This window comes from Bombus terrestris, chromosome 15, assembly GCF_910591885.1.
Source record: "Bombus terrestris chromosome 15, iyBomTerr1.2, whole genome shotgun sequence".
In the NCBI taxonomy this organism is placed as follows: Eukaryota; Metazoa; Arthropoda; class Insecta; order Hymenoptera; family Apidae; genus Bombus; species Bombus terrestris.
Genome location: NC_063283.1, coordinates 835,581 through 853,634, shown reverse-complemented (window position 1 = coordinate 853,634; position 18,054 = coordinate 835,581). Strand labels below are relative to the sequence as shown.

Genomic DNA, 18,054 nt, shown 5'->3' with positions numbered 1-18,054 from the left:
ATGTATTTCAACGGGAATTAGAAGGTAAAAAATAACGACATTAAAGGAAATTAAAATTAATTCAACCAATTTCAATCCTACGTCCTACACCACAAGCCGAAGAAAGAGATGTAGAAAAAACGGGATTCGCGTAAAAACCAGATGGGGCGTACAAGCAACTCAACTACGAGCGGAACTTCTAGGCGGTGGTTTGATACTTTCCAAATTAACATTCATTTTCCGAGCTCTTTAGAAAAGTGTTATTCACGAATACGTTTCATGTTTACGCTTAGATTTGCGAGCAGTTTGTATCTCAGTAATGGTAATCTTAATCGCTATATGCGATCGTACCGCATAATTTAATAAATACCACCAACCAGTGTGTTCCGCGTGGTGCTGAGGTTAACATATCGCTTATAAAGGGTCACACGCCACTTATTTATTATTCTTTTATCAATCTGCAGCTATTTCTAACTTGTACGCAAGAACGACAAGTAAAAGGAATCGACCTATAATCCCGGTGATACTTGTTATTTCGTTGGAGCACATTTGGGCCTGATTATGTCTCCGTTTGTTTACTTTTTCTTTTACTGCGTAAATTAGCTGCAAAAATATGTAGGAAGTAATTATACGATTGGTCGCTAAACTTTCGATAGCTCCATCTATTTACTCGAAAAATCTAAAAAAGACCTATGTAGAAGGAACGCTTCTTTCCAAATTATAGCTGTCTCTAATTCGTCACGTAGACTCGACCGATTGCGAGGAAAGATTAGACTTACTGAAAATATTGTTGTTTTCTTTTAATCATTGTAAATTTACGCGATAACGATTGTTGAATGTACTAAAAGTTTAATACTACTAATCGAGCCACGAATCTCGATTTTATAATGCTATTATTTGCAAGAACGATAATTGCACGCAATTTAATAGAAAGAAAAGATTACAACACATTGTCTGAACGATGGAGATCAAATACCACTTCGTATCACAAGGATCAAAGGATCATATAAAATTTATATCGCAAAAAAGGAAAACTTAACATGTATATATATGGTAATTACACTACTGACAAATGAGAAAAATATATCTTCTAAAATTACCGAATGCAAAGGTCTTTTTTAGTTACAAAGCTAGGAAAACAGTTTGCTTTCATATGTATGTATATTACCATTCCAAAGTTTAGCGATTCATTTGTCATAATTCTGTACAAATACGACTTACGACTGTCTGAATTCGGTATGTCTGGTTTTGCAAATTTTGGAAAATTTTCATTTTTTTCCTGCCTCGCCCGTCGATATAGACCAATCAATTTAACAGTCGACAGTGATATAAAAATGTTCTTTCTTAGAAATATCTGCACTGAATGTGTATCCTGTGTGTACGTGTACCCCTGTATAATAATGATAATAAGTAATCGTAGGTGTGCAAAATCGACTGGGACTACGTGACAAAAGACGTGGCAAATAGGAAATTGATGAAGTTTTTTTTGGGAACGTGGTAGGAGGATCGGAAGGTAGGAAGGAGGTAAAAAAGTTTTCATATAGAATCATATCTAAGTAATACAATAAGAGAAACGTAGCTGACATCATAATCAGAAAATATTTACAAAGGTGATAAAAAACACATCGACAACGAACGAGACAACACATCCAACGAGCGAGCCACTATTTTATGGTCATAGCTGTAAAGAGCGGTATAGAGTGTATATATATACGTTGTCTATATATATATACGCTTAAGGTGGTTGCCCATACGAACGGATAAGGTGAAATTGGATTTGGAATTAATTAAGGAGCCTGGATTTTACGAGGTACACGACATACTCGGCCTTCGGAATAAAAAAAGAGGTTCTCTGTATGATACGGTCGGTAGACGCTCTAAGATCGCACTAGACATCGTTCATTTTTTCAAACCAATTTTCTTTCTTCCCTTAATAAGCGGAATGACTGGCCAGATTAATTAACGGGATATTCAAGGATTCTAAGAGCATCCACGCGGATACCGCGATAACGAGGTTTGAACAGTGTGATAACGCCTGTGCGCAATAACTAGAACAAAAACACGAACGACAAGTTTACGGCTACTAAATAAAGGTTCACGCATGTGAAAGGGCACGCACATCATTTATAATACCTTATAGTGTATCACGTTGTATATCCGTGTTTTTGGATGAAATGGATTAGGAAGAACGGAACGGCAGTTCGAGACGGAGAATGGTCTTCGGCGGAAGACACGTCCATCGATCGAATTACGCGAAAATCGAATGGTAGGAATATCTTTTTTCTAAAAGATCTACGCTATTTAAGATGTACGCAAGGAGCAGAAAATTTTATCGTAAAAACGAAAAATCGAAAAAACGGTTGCCAACAAACGTGAGATACGTCCATGAATCGCCATGGCCGGTGCTTTTAAAGCCAATTTGTCAATTTTTATCGAAAGGAAAATTTGTAATTTTGAGAAAAATTCGACGAGACGGAAAATATATTTTTCCTGCGGTATTCGGAATTTTGATAGATATATGCCGGTTGTGCGTTGGGTTAAGAAATTGGAGAGTAGCGTAGAAGAAGAAGGGACGGGAAGTTCGTAAAGGAATGCCGGGATTTGTGGGTCAAACACTAGCGAGCAGCAAAATGAACTTTGCGGCGAGCTGTGCTGGCTGAATCAGCGGTGATGGCGTGATGAGAGAGGAAAATTCGTTTTCTTTTCTTTCTTTTTTCTCTTAGAGAAGTTCTCCTTCTGCCGATTTGCGGAGAAGAAGAATAGAGGTACTGGAAGGAAGCTAGCTATCTCCTGGAAGTCGAAGTTACCTTCAGCGGCCGCCACCGGTGCCTCCTACTTCCAGAAGATGGCACTGGTGCTCCCGTCGTCCATCATGCACTCTGGAATACAGAACAGAAACAAAGAAATGCCATTGGGCCCAAAAGTACACCATTTGTTGTCGTCGTTGCCTATATGTATCCTTGCAACACTATTCGACACGCTGATTCTCTGCTGATGCTCGATCGAGTGTGTTCTCTTTAGCCTGACTGTACGATCTGGCATATTTCGTTTATCCCGATCGTTCCTATGGAAAGTCGTATCACATCCTAACGATCCACAGAAAATTTATACTATAAATATCGTCCCCAATATCAGATTAGATATTATCGCTAAATGAAAGAAACAGATGATTAATTTATTATTGTAATTTAACAGATATTACGTATTAACATTTTACGATGTTCGAAGAATGTTACGTAGTAGATTCAGCACTGAAATCATACGAGAAACGTTAAAATCTACTTGAATATAACGATACGCTTGACGTGGATCCAAACATTACGAATTGTTGCATGATACGGAAAGAAACGCATAAGTCATTTGAAAAGTTCTTGAAATCATGAATTCGTTGTTTCACGTGCAAACGTTTTCATTATATACTAAGAGGTCAAATTTTCAAATAACTCACGCACATATTATCAGTCGTATACCTTACATATAAGCTGAAATTTCGGAAAATCAGGCTTCTGTTCGTACATTTAAGAATCACCTTCCAATTACGGAACAATATTCGCATTAACCGGAAATTTGAAAGTCGGAAATACAGTTGGGAGGGAGAATTTCAGTCGGGCGTAACTGTTTTATCGCAAAATTTTACATTCCTTGGATAACGTGGCAGCGGATCGTGCTTTCGATTCACCGCGTTTCCCGCGTGAATGAACTTAATGACGCGTTCTCGCGAGGTTATGGAGATGCAAAATTGGCGAACCAAGTTAAAGGTCGTCGTCGCGGCTGCTAGACGCGAGCTCATTCCAGCTGCTGGCTTGACTCGCGCCTTCCAGCCAGGCTCCAGGGCACATTTAAGGATTTGTCTCGGGAAATTAGATTCTCGCCTGACTTGCAGCCTCGTTGCATCCCTGTTCTCCACGGATTCTTACCCCTTCGTCCACCCTGCCCATTCTCGCCTACCCTCCTTCACTTTCTCACACTTCCTCCCGCCATTCCTTGACAGGGAATTCTCGTTCCTTTAGCCCCGAGTACTTTTCATCGAGCGTTTGTTCCCATTGTCGTGCCAGGACACCGTGGGGACCGAGAATTGGACCTTTGTCGCTCAAGCTAAGTGTTAACGTGCCCTTCGCGTTCCCTTTTCTCGGCTAAGACCTTCAAGAAATCGAGGAAGGAATTAACCCTCGGGAAATTATCTTCTCGCCGGACTCGGAGAACAAAACGAACATACTGTTTGACACCGTGCTTCCTTTTATCGCGCCAGCTCGCTAACACAATGAACTTTTCTTTCAATTTTCTTTTTCTTTTTTTCTTAATCTGCTGCTATTATCGCGTTGATTCGATTAAGCGGCGAAGAAAATGATATTGGGAAACGTGGAAAAATTGAAGGTAAATCGTGTCCTCGTCACCTCGGTGAATTTAGTAGAAAAATAGTTGAAGCATACTATACGTGTTAATTAACATTTTGTTCGATAGCGTCCTTAAAAAGACAACGTTGATTCGAGCGATGTTTAAAGATTACATGTTATATTTCATCGCGTAAAATTCCCCAAGCATTTGTGCGTATTCTTTCGCTATTTTTGTTCAGCAGGAGAAAGAACGCTCACTGACACCTTCTTTTTATGATAATACTTTTTATGATAATGTGCAATTTTCATCCAAGCGTTTCTAATGCTTATATCAATATGCTTATTTCTAATGCTAATTCCGAAACCTTTAATTACACGGCTTTCGCTTAGAGTTCGTGCGTGAAATTCTACGTAGGCATCCCAAGAATGTGATAGCGTCTAAAAACGCAAGATCTTGATTCTATCGAAGGTATAATAGCCGATAATAATTACATATAGAGGTATATCACGTATAGTATAATCAGATATACCACAGACCAGTACGGAATTTTTAGAACCGTGGGCGCGGTTAACAAAGAAACTCTCGATCATGCAAAAATTCTGTAAAAAGTTAGATAGTGAAACGTTCGACCGAATTTAGGATTACCGGTTGTTAATTTAACTCGGTATAAATTTGCCCGTTCTTAACGAGCTTCCGGTTGTTAAGTATGCTACAATTACTGACCCATACGTAACTTTATTCTACGCCGTAGCTATTTACGACACATCGTTTCTCTGGACTGCGAAGAAGCACGTCGCCCTCTCATAATCCGTAAGGATTTCTTGCAACGGCTTCGGACCGAGGCGCTTGCGTCACGTCGGCCAACTCAAAGTTGCCAGCAATGAAGGCAGCTTTCGAGAGTCCCGATATCCTAGGATACGTTTATCTGCTCGAACATAGTAGGGCGAGTGATGGCGGTGGAAGCAAGGTGGATCGCCGAGGGATCGAAACTTATCTACTTGCTCAACTAGCTGCTCTAGTACACCAGCTACCCTTATCCACTCGCAGGAACTTCGGCTACCCTTGGGTTCGTGCACAACTTCCGTGCGAGATACGCATTTCTCAAATCTGTTTTCGTCGTTGTACACTTAATTCCGGCTGCTTTTGCGAGACGATCAATCATACTTAGGTTTCTTGCTGTTCGAATCATCTTTAAGAACGGTTGCTTCGATCGTTCGCCGCTCTGTGCTAGCGCAATATAAATAAAAGTAGCGAAAAAAATGACCGACGTCGAAGGTTTGTCGATTAAAGTCGATTCGTTCCAGCCCCGGAGTAAAAAAGAATACACTGCACATCTTTGATAAGAAAATGTTTCAAAGTAGAATTCACGTACTGGGTTGTAATATATGAAATGTCCGTTTCAACACTACATACGCTTAGATCGTATCGAGAAATACATATAACGTTTGACTGCAGGATGCTTCATATAAAATTGAACGTCGATTTTGTCTTTTTGCCTCGCGTATCATTTCTTTGAAGTAGCGTTAGAAATTCTTCATATTCACTTTGCAGAGGTGAATCGGGTATCTTTTCAAAGACAATCCTACGACTGCGATGACACGTAAGAATAGCACAAGATACAGCGGGACGAAGATATAGATACGCGACGACAAAAGGATACCGGCGCGGCATCGCTAGATGACGTCGCGGCAGGATCGAAGACGGATCGTCGTCGTTGACGAAATTCAATAACACAGTGATTGAAGTCTGCGACTACGCAGATGCGTGATGTACGTTGGGGTATACCGGTTGCAGTAAGACGGTAGAAGCAGAAGCAGTGACAGCGTTAAGCTCTGGATCACTCCTCCTGCATCCGCGTCAAGCTGGGGCTTTGTGGGGCCACATCGAGGTAGGCGACCGGAGATTACAATGGCATCTACGCCAGATTAGCATATGAATTACGCCCCCCCCCTCATCTACTACCTCCCCCTTTTCGTGCACGCCACTCTCTAACCCGCTTTCCTCCTTCTTCGGCTATCTCTCCTTGAATACTACATCCTTTCGTCTACCTCTTTCTCCGTCTTCTCATATACTTTGCTCCACCCTTTCCCCTAGGTTGCTCGTGATCTCCTTCCGCCCTTTGCGCGATTTACTTCTCGTGCGCGTTTCTATTCAGACCCGTTTGAGCGAACGATTTCGAGGGCCAGCATCAACTTCACCGAATTGCTCGGTACAACGTTCTTTGGGTTCATGTTTCCGTGAATTTTGGGAACCGATATTTGGACGGCTTATTCGCAATATTCCATTATGCGTGCAAATATCTTCGCCGGATTTCGTCGCATTTCATGGCGTTTGAACGGCAACAATAAGGATATGGGTAAAAATACAGTAAAAATAGAGCTGTTTTGCAATGTCTCAAGCGATCGTTTAAATCTTATTTAACTGTTTGATATCTTTCTTTAAATATTACATTTAGAAAATTTACAAGTCGTCAGTCTTTAGTCGTTAGTTGTTGAATTCGTTATCCGGCGAAACCAAATAATAAAATCCACATGAGAAAGTACAAACATATAATTAAAATAGGCAAAGTTAATATTGACAGAAGATGGTATGATATTCCATGGAAATTAATCATCTAAATTGTTTCATAAGCATCAATTATTTAATTCTCATAAAAGGAGAGACACGCACACCTGCATAATATATTTGATTAAATTTTACGCTTATCCGAGTATTCATGATTATAAATAGGTACTAATGATATGCAAACTGGAATTATAAAATTATAAAGTTGTAATGCAAACTTGCGCAGAACACCCTATATGTACATACTTCGTTCAGATAAAGTTGCGACAATTATTTGTACGATCGTATTTTCATAGTTGAAGGTTCGTACGGCAAAACGATGAAACTTGTTTTCAAAATATTACCATTGCAAATGTTGAAACATCAATTCTTCGTCGTTAGCGGACCAAGTGAATTTCATGTTCTAAAATTTCGTTCTTAAAATTTTTTTAATTTAGTAAGAATTTAGAATTTAGAAGAAGTAGTAGAAATGAGAAAGTATTTTTTCGACGTGGAAAACAAAAACTAGCGTACCGTTAGAATGGCGTACTACATCGATATAGCGAGTAAATGGATTGGATGACTTGAAAAATATATTATAGTTAGATACATGGGGATATGTAACTTTTAACACGAAGTTACATGGCGCTATAACGGATCAAGGCGATAAACGCAGACGTATGCGGCAAGCAACGATGGTAAATTTCCTATGATTTATAAGGTCTAACTTGTGGCGTGACGGAGAAAAATTAGACGAGGACGCATAGCGAAAAAACAAACGTGCCATTAAGGAAAATGCACCAATGAATATCAGAGCCACTTGTTTCACTGTATTTGTGTTTTATCTTTATGTCTGCCGTTACAACCAGCGTGTGTAAACTTGATAAGCTGGCAATTGTTATCTTATTTTTTAATAAGTTAGGTTCGATAATCCACCATCCGTGTACCGATGAATATATGTACATAAAGTTTAGCTCGCGTGGAAACGTAAAAGATTGAAACGATCGCGAATATACGCATGTATATATCGATGCCATTTGCATTGCCTCGAAATTAATGAATAGTATGTAACTCCAGAACGATGCGCATACTATATGGAAACGAATTTTTATCAGGACATGCCTTTTTGTGTTTGCTCGATTGAAAGTTACGTATGGGTTGTTAACGTATATTACTGCATGTTATAGCGAATGCTTTTCAATTCAATAAAAGTATTTCATTGCTCGCTATTAAACCGGTTATTTTTTATTGGAGCTTTTGATCGATAACGCAACTTTTGTTATATATTTTGAACTACCATAAGCGAACGAGTTGTAGTTTTCAGTAGTAACCTGTACAATAACAGTCGTCCCCATCGGTAAAGCTTTAATGGCTTTCAAGAAATGTAGGAAATATCAAAGTAGAATTACGAAGCTAAGTTTCTAAAATTGTCAGTCCTACGTAAATATTGCATCGCTAAAAGATAATCGTTGATGTTCTAGAAAATGTTCATTCTAGCACTGGATGCTAATAAAAATCTTTAAATATTAGTACCGTATGAAAGTATATGCTAAAAAATATCGCAAGTTAATCATTCGGCTAGGTTAACATTTCAAATATCTCTAAAACTATCGTCTTTATACTTAAATTCGATCTTATTAGTGAAATCTGAGAGCCAGATATACTGGTTCGATTGCCTGTTCTCACCTCCGCGGTTTTCACTGTCCGCCGGCTTGACTTGAATAGGACGGTTCATCTGCAACAGAAAGAAAAACAATCGATTAGAATTATGTAACGTGTAACGAATGTGGTCGGGCAATTAATTTACAGCAGAAGAGAGGATTCCATATTTGCGCATGAATGGATATTCGGTTATACGTATGCCTAGATTTCGTCACGTTCGGCCCTGTTTAAACAGCATCCCTGTCGTTGACAGGTGTGATTGTGAGAAAATAAAGGTAGCGAATGGAAAATGGTGACGAGGAACAAAGAGAAGGCGAAAACGAGAGAGAAACGGAGTTAAAGGAACGAGATAAAGAAATAGATGCTGGGAAAGGAGATCATCTCTCATCTTTTCTCTCGCCGTTTTGGTTTGCGAAAGTGCGGAACTCCGACACTCACGAAATCTTTCGGACCACTGCGAATGGGTCGAGATCCCAGAGAACAAATAACATTGTTTATTTGTCGGACGGGTCGCGCGACCACAGAGCGCTCTAGTTCATTCCTAGGGGATGACAATGCATGATTCATGACGCGGGGGACACGGGACTGTACTCCGATTCCTTCTCCCATGCAACGACCCTAACTTTCTCTCTTTCCCTCTTCTTCCCTCGTCTCTTTCTATTTTCGGTTGGCTGTTTTGGTCTCAGGATCCTCCTTTCTGTCACTTTGAAACCTTCCGTGGTCCTTCCAGGGGTGTATTACCCTGAAACTGTTCACGGGAATTTTGTTTTTCCGCCTCTTTACATTTTTCTTCATGAATGTAGACGTCAAATTTGAATTAGATTATACGACGTTTAACGATTAGGTGCTCGATTCTATATACTTTCGTTAATTCTTTCAGTCCTAGTTACGAGTTGATGAAGATGTATGCGAACCCTTTATTGAGAAACTCCGATATATGGTTCGATAAAAGAGGGATATGTATCTTTTTTAAAGCTAACGGCATGAAAAGCAACATGCCATGCAACTGTGGACGATAAATTTCATCGCAAGCTCGAGAATCTGTTTCTTAACGTGAGCATAATATGACCGAGCATCGTGACCATCTGTCTTCTGACTCGATGTTTTTTTTCATTATGCACTATCTCCAGCAAGAATAGCGGGGAGAGAACCCACTGGGGTAGAAATATACGTGGCAACCCCGAAACTTTTTCCCCAAGCTGTATGCATGTCAGATACCACGAGGGGTTGCTTCGCAGGGGTCAGTGCCACGACCACGTGGATCTCGTTCAAACGCTATACCCGCCAAGCGCAACGAAGATTTCCGGGTTCAAAGTCCTTTACGTAGTACGTTGTTCTTCGGTCTTTCAATTAAATTCTATTTTATTAGCGTGTATCCTCGGATCAACCTTTCTAATATTGTCGAACCATGTACGTAGAAAGGAAATGTTTTCCTTTTAATTAAAGAAACTGTAGGTTAAAAATAAAAGCAGATACGACGGGTAGGACCATATTCCTGCATTACGCGTAACGCTTTAAGTACTTTTAGATCGAAACAACAATTTATGACATAATTATCTTCGAGTTACTTATTTTGTACCTCCCATGACGATATATCCGTGTATTATGCATAGATGTATCATCTAATTTGTTCCTTCTAAGCGTAACGAAGCATTTAAGCAAGGTTTAACATACATTGGACGTCTGACAATCTGATTTTCACTAATGGGGAATAAATTGCTCCCATTGCACAAGCTCGTAACTCTGATCGCCGTCGAGGGATCGATTAAATTGTAATGTAACTACATAGCATGAGATACGTCTCAAGAGAAGGTAGTCATCATTGCTTATTGTTTAATACTCCGTGAAAGTTATTATACACTGTGTCCGTTTCTAGGTTGGTCGGCGGGCGAGGGCACGAAACCTGGTCTCGGCAGGTAAAGTTTAAATAAACAGGAAAATCCGTGAAAGTGAGAAAGGAAGGTATGGAAAGGAGCAGAAACAGGAAGACGCGTAGTTTCACGGATAATGAGGGAGAACAATGAGTAAGGAGACGAGGACGAAGGTCTGCAGGTCACTTTAAACACTGTCCTGTAGTCAGGAAATTAAACTTTGAGTCCAGCACTGGCTATTAGGCGTTTGTTGTTGTCTCGTTGTCAGGGGAACCCTCTGTCCGTATAGATACTAGAACTGAGATACGACGTTTTACCCCTCACCCGGCTCTCCAGGGAAGTTTAACGCTGTATGCATCGTGTAAATGTCACTTACGACCCAAGGGATCTGTACCAGTCAATAACGATCACCAAGCGAGACTTCTACGGTCCGTATTGTGGTATGGACGTGGCGATTAATGTGGACGAGTATTAACTAGTGCTCGTTAACGGTAGCTTCATGGCCAAATAGTCACCACACCCTCTCTCGTAGTTGATTAGCGTACAAAATGGATGTCAGTCAATAATTTCGTCGAGTTTGAAGATATCTATACGGTTAGGAGTGTGATAAATCGTTCCTTGCTGTTATATTTTTAAAGGTCAGCGTCGCGATTCATCCTCACAAAGTTCGTGTAGCTTTATAGTAATATAAAATAATGGCATGTTTCGTCATCGTTTTACCAATTTTATCACGGTTTTACGTAGTCAACGTTGTACACTGGCATATAATCACTAGAAACACTGTATCTCGATAATCGATCGATTAACGCGGAACCATACCCTGGTGATTATGTGACATTCATTTACATCGTCGAGCGATAGTTAACTGATTTCATTTATTCGGCTTATTGTGGGTGGTAAGGCGTTAAGGAAAATGTATCTGCCACTTGAAGCGCAAAAGGTTGTTCACGGGATGCATACGGAATTAGCAAGAATTCGACTAAGTTTAAAGCTTGAAAATATCGTCGTTCACGAAAAACTACGATCGCGAGGAATACTTTTAAGGCTCCGGTTTTTTCAGGAAAGATATTATAATGCGACGACGACAAACTTCCTCTGTTAATCGACGTGGCGTCGGTTTTCCTAGGTTCATGATACGTAGACGCAATAGAAAGTTGCGAAATACTGCGAGCAAATGGAAAGATAACGACTCATGAAATTTATATGGTACCTAAAAATACTTTCCAAGGTTGAGAATGCAGCCCCAGCTAAAACATGGGAGTAACACGGACCACACCTTTATTTAACGATTTTGTTGCGATCACGTGCCGACTCTTCGACAATTCGTGTCATCGTCGGCCATGTGCACTTAGAAAATCGATTCCCTTGAGAGGCACCACTCAAGATGGATGGTAATAAGTAAATGTGTTTGCTCAGCCCAGAGCGCGCATCACGAGCAATTAATTAAGCTCGATTATCTACGTACACTGTGGGAAGCGCGTCTTGCTTCTACCGGATAGATGCCGAGTAATAGCCATATGCTTTAGGAAATATATCGCGTAATCGTATCTATTTAATTCCATTTCGTAGAATAACGCATAAGAACGAAACGATGATCGTTTCGCCGACGATAATAAAATTCGCATACAGCACGATCAATTGTGTACATCGCATTTTCCCTGTCTTCCAGCGTCGCGAGACAAAACTTTGATGGCATGCAATTAGATTAACCATTCCTCTCTCTCTCTCTCTCTCGTTCACCCCTCTCGATCCTTCGTCTCGAATAACCCAATTCTTTTCTCTTATGGGAAGTACGATTCCTAGAAAGCCACGCAAAATCCAGATAGAGGATAGGTGGAGGCTGATAACTGCCGAATTGAATGGTGAATGCCGCTTCGGAAATTGAATAAGCTATCGTGTCTGAGCCGAGCCGTCGAGCGAAGCCCGGTATTTGACCTGGCTGCGTGCAATCAATGTACTGATTGGAGATAAGGGCTCACTCTGTAGCCCCTGGCATCCTCTCCAGCATGATTTATATACGTACGGTCTTCGCCGGCGATGTATTCATTACTTGATTACCCTTCGGCAAGTTAATGCCGTCGTGACCGTGTAACAAGCCAGATATCAGGATACCTTACAGTCTGCTCACCCCAATTTATGATTGATGTATTCTTCTTTCCATTGTGAGCTCTCCACGTATAATTACATCCTGTAGTACTCCGATTTTGTTCATTTTTTCTTTCTTTCTTCATCAAGCTTATTTTACGTTCAATCGCTAATTCATTAGCCCTCCCTAGAGGAATAGGTACGCTTGAATTTAAAATAAGGAAATCCGAAGCAAGACAAAATAGGAAGAGAATATAGTATACGTATAAATAATAATATTCTAGTAGTTCGGTGCTTAGTATATATTTCTTCTTTTTCCTTTATAAAATAGATAATATCCAAAGTTGACGAAAATATCGAGGCATGAGCCGTAAGAAAATGATAAAAGTTGCGCGAGTATGAGTGAAAGTTGGGAGTATGATCTGGAAGAGACGGTATGATAAAACCTGTTTATCGGCACTCTTAAGTTGAGAAATCAGCGGGCGCGGCAGCAGAGGCATCGCTGGGTTCGAGTTAACTTCAATAATTTGCCGCACGCGTATCCAACCGGAAACCGTGCTCCGCGAAATCTGTACCCGCGCCTGTACCGCTAATACAGCTAATTTGTCGACTGCTCCAAAAGCAAATGCTCTTCTCTGTTCACGTCGGATGCCACAGAGGAGCGTAGCGGTTCGAATTACCTTCTAGCATATTACGTCTAAACGGATTCTAGCCGAGCTAATTGGTGAATTAATTGAAATTCCAAAATGAATCGAATCATTTAAGCTATCGAATTTCGACGAGCGCGCGCTACGATTTTGTTCTGTTTTTAAAGAACCAATCGTTGCTATTTCTGCACGCGATCAATAATGGAACGTATCTATGAGAACGATCATGAAAATCATCGCGCGTATGAACGAGAGAGAGGGAGAGAGAGAGAGGAATGAAGAGGGAGAGAGAGAAAGAGAGAAAACTCTCCTATTGTTTCAACGGTGACAGTATTGCGTACAATTGCCAAATGAATTTGCCCGTCATATCGCACGGTTAGCGAGTTATCAGCGTCACTTTTTTTTTTGATGCTGACAAACAATGTGACTTCGGCCCAGTGATAACTCATATTGAAACTTGGGTTACGACGCAACGTGGTATGAATAAACACGCACCTGCGTCCAAAGCGCGTTCGAACATTGCCTGGCTGTCTACCTGTACGCTGGCTTGCTTGCGTGTTTTCATCGTGATTATAAATAGGATTCACGTTTTATTGTCAAGCGCGAAGTACGCCACGATTGAACGTAACGTTGTGTAACGAACGCTAGCTATACGCGCGCATAGCTGAGGACGTCGGAAAATATATGGTCAAAAAAATGCACGCGTTAGCCTGATTTAACGTCATCGACGGTAACACGGTTTATCGAGGAAATTATTTTTTCAGCCAGCCCGTCGTTTGTGTCGTTCTTCGTTTAAAGGAATTCTAATTTTAACTTCGATCTAGTTTCTTCGTGTCCGTATATTTTCGAATCGTTCAAAGTGCAAATGTTTGCTCGCGCTGTAATACTTCCAATGCACGACGCAATTTTAAAATTATAATTTGCATTTCGCCACATCGGTATTTCTGTAATTAATAAGAATGCAATAATTGCCGGATATAATTTCTCTGTTTCATTATTACGTCAATATTAAGCGCTCTGTTTAATTATTCCTTGTTGTTTTTTTTATATTTGTAACGATGAAATTTATAATTGACACAAACAATATTTCATATCTGTAGCGTTGGCAGCTTTATAATTGCGAGTGGCATTATACCTGAGCGAAAAGTCGGTCAGTGATACAAGTAAAAAATTAAAACGTCAGCTAATCGTTCAACTGTTTCCTAGATACGTACCAACAAAAAAATATGTTATCGCGTCTCCCCATCTTAGCCAAAAAGTGTGGGCACTTATACTTTACGAAGGATAAAGTCTTTGTGTACATATTTCTTATTGTTGGTCGTGTAACGAGTAACTCCGCTATGTTCACCAGAGAATATGATACACTGTTTCGACATCGAATTTTTTACGCAACCACGCCTCTTCGGCACGAAACACCCGGTCGCCTGCCTATCCAATTTCTCACTCCTTTTTTTTATTCGCCTGCCCCCACCCACTCCCGATCACTTTTTTCCCTAACACTCTACAAATATTTGAACGCCGGCTACAGCCCCGCCGAAAGAGCATTCGAGTCGAGTGAGCTTTCGCGTCCCCAGGCCAATCACCGTTCACCGATTCTAATCTAAGCCAATGCCTGGGTGCGCATTAAATGTCAAACGTTATTCGTGCCTCTATTTCGTGACGCCGACGGCGACGACACCGATCGACGTCTACGTCGATCGCGGTATTGTTGCTGGTGTTCTGTCAGACAGACGGTCGAAAACCACCGACACGACTTTCACAAACGTTTAACGCTGCTTTTGACATGGGCCCGTTTTCATGTATGCGGTTCGCGGCTTACATTTGCGCTACCATATCATCTAATTATGTGGTGAAATGTAACTGATCCATCAATCCGTGGAACAAAGTCACATAGATTAGCTGCTTTAAATAATGCACAACAAAGTAACACGCGTGTCGTTTACGTATACGATTGTACAGGAAAATTATAGAATCGATGGTTTACCGAGTGGTAACGCTAAACTTTTCGCTAAAACTTTTTCGAAGGAAACTAATACACACGTTAGAAATAATTGATCGCATTAAGAATTAACGTTAAAGCATTGTGACGCGTGGTTCCCGAAATATTTAATAAATATCGATCCATATTGTAGTACGCGTCCCATTCGAGCCCGGCTCGATGGGTAAGTTGGAGAACGGGTGGTCTGGTTTTAGGATTGATGAGCCAAGCAAAGCAGCGGAGCCATGTGGCGAGCTACATTACCACGGCGTTATGCGCTGGCACATTCACGTGTGCTGCTGCATTAATTGATGTACGTCTCTGCATCAACACCGATCCGCCTTCTCGTGAGAACCCGTCATGTGTTCTGTTCAACGTTTCCGATACACAAACGCACACCATACATATAGGGATGGGCAACGTCAACGCGCGAAGGAAGCTCCGATCGACAGGAAGACAGGTAAATGGACGCGAAGCCACCGATCGAAGGTACATCGTTTATCCGAGATAATAAATTTCGCTCGGCAACTAGGTCGCATATTACGTGAAAACGGCATATCCTCCTCTGCGCTCCGCAACATCGATAGACTATGCAAAATCTTCCCAACGATTATTTATCGTGTTTTCTATTTATAGACCGTAATTGAATTTCGAAATTGCGTTATAGATTTCATCGAGATGTATTCATACTCGGTGAAATATGACAATGTTCATAAAAAATCCATATTTTCATTGAAAATTGATAACACAGTGATAGGTAGAAATTTCTTTGTTTCTGCAAGTTGAAACGTTGAATCTTTTTCGATATAGGTTCCCAAATGGTTAAAACACAGATTAGTAAATTATAGAAATGTTCCGCTGCAAACATTCGTTCGTTTGTATGTGCGTATCACTACGCATTGTTCTCGATGCGATAGTTAAAATGTAGGGAGTACGTTTCACCGTGTGAAACATCCGAGAACACGAAGGAGAACGAAATTACACGGAGAAACCAATACCTTGATTAAAACATCGAGAAATCGTTTGGCACATCCGGCAGCAGCGCCGGAAGTTTCAAGTTAACGGAGGAAACAATTCATTTTATCGCGTTCCACTTGATAAAAGTCGAAAAAAGGAAGAGTTTAAAATCCCTTCGTAATAGGTATAGGATCGATCGAAGTTGGATTTAACCCCGTTATCTGCCGGTTGATAAAGACTCGCGGGATTCGTGAAACACGTTGAAGCGCAAACCGGAACGTAGACACGCCCGCTATCGAGCAGCTGCGTTTCTTCGCGTGCGCTCACACGTACGCGCGCCTAATGCCCTCCGACACGTATGCGTGCACACGTGTACACGTGCGTTCGAACTCAGTACGTATGCAAAAGCGGGGCGAGGAGGTACTATTGTAAACGTTCCGCGTACAGCCTGTACAACATATGGGTACATATAACGTAACGGTTGCGCATATGCCGCCAGAAATAACCGCGCGTAAACAGACGCACGAAAATCTTTTACGAGTTCGATGCGTGAGCGAACGAGCGACCGACCGATATAAAGAGGGCCGGTGCATGAAAATTCGCGGTCGCTCGTAAACTCGCCTAGATCCATGTATTTTCGTACCCGTCTATCGGAACGTCTATATAACCGGGATCGGCACCTCGTTTTTACAACCGTGTTACGCATTTTCTGCGTTAGCTTCATACGTTGTGCCAACGATTTCGTGACTAGATTCTTGATGCGTTTAGGAAAACACAATATTCCAAGTATTTTCCGATTTCATTCAATAATACGGTGCACCTTCGTCGAATTATCGCCAAGATCGCTTTAATCTTCAAGAACCTCAACGGACTATCGTTCGTAGAAAGTAATCGATCTGATTAATTCAATTTTACATTGGTAAGATTTGCATTAATTTACACGAATAAGATTCTCACTCACCATTTGTAAGTCGTTCCGACGCGACGATACAACTTCCACTATATGAACCATTGGTGACAGTTTCGGCTCGCGCGTAAACAATCTCGCAAAAAAGAACGAAAACAAACTAGGCGATATCTCGAGATGAAGTACACCTCAAGTCCGCGATATCACCGCGAAATTAGTGAGTTCTATGGAATAAAAGCGTAGTTCACTGTCGTGTGCGACGACACGCGAGTACAATGCGATGCGACGCAACGATCACGGCGCAGGACGACACGAACGTATTTAATTCGTCGCGCATCCGCGCGCCTCCGAGAATCTCCGAAGCGTCGTTTTATATTGCACGTGTTTCCGCCCGCGATTTTCCACTGTATGAAAGGAGCACCGGGTTGGCAGCCTGTCTCCGTCTATTTTCCACCTTCTTTCTCTTTTCTCGTTTTTTCGTGCACGTTTTCGCCACGATATTCCGCGAACACGTATACGAATAAAGTGCGCGGGCTTTTCGCGCGAATGTCCGGGGAATATGTGTGTGTATACGTGTGCGTCTATGTACGTACGTGCATGAAGCGTCCTTTCGGGATAGAAAAAGAGGGACAGAACGCGCGACGAGAGTGCGAAGGAGACGGGAAGGACAGAGCGCTACAGATAAAACCCCGAACGCAGCTCGTCCGCGACTGATTCCCCAGGCCTACACGCACCCTCTAGTTTTCTCCCTTTCATCCCCCACTACCCACCCTCCCGGCCGCTATCCCCCTTCTTCCTTTTCTCTCCCACCCTCCTATTCCCTTCTAGCCTCTCGTCCATCGCCCCTCTGCGACCCTGTCGGCCCTTTCTCCTTCCGATGTCCCCCTCTTTGACTCTACGCACCCTCTGAGAGAAAGCTCACGCACCCTCGTAGCAGCCGATATATGTCCTTCTCCCTCTCTCTCCCTCTCTCTTCCTCCCTCTTCCTCTCTCTTCCTCTCTCTTCCTCTCTCACTACCTCTCTCTTTCTCCCTCTCTCTCTCTCTCTCTCTCTCTCTTTTCTACCTCCCTCTCTCTCCCTCTCTTTTC

The 18,054-nt window shown here is 41.6% G+C and overlaps 1 protein-coding gene across 25 annotated transcripts in view; it reads right to left on the bottom strand.

Moving 5' to 3' along the window:
• The window catches only part of LOC100644981 (CUGBP Elav-like family member 4), a 594,520-nt gene that overhangs the window by 61,244 nt on the left and 515,222 nt on the right, over positions 1-18,054 (bottom strand). For 10 of the 25 annotated variants that reach the window (XM_048412804.1, XM_020866872.2, XM_048412805.1 and 7 more), the window contains exons 1-2: positions 15,366-15,518; positions 8,545-8,593 (exon numbers count right to left, since the gene is read on the bottom strand). In XM_048412804.1, the coding sequence (XP_048268761.1) occupies positions 8,545-8,593; positions 15,366-15,503 (187 nt within the window). In that variant the 5' untranslated portion in view covers positions 15,504-15,518. Of the gene's footprint in view, positions 1-2,112; positions 2,767-2,786; positions 2,859-8,544; positions 8,594-15,365; positions 15,519-17,019; positions 17,686-18,054 lie in introns of those variants that run through there. The other 15 variants (XM_048412806.1, XM_048412813.1, XM_048412810.1 and 12 more) reach the window with 5 other exon arrangements.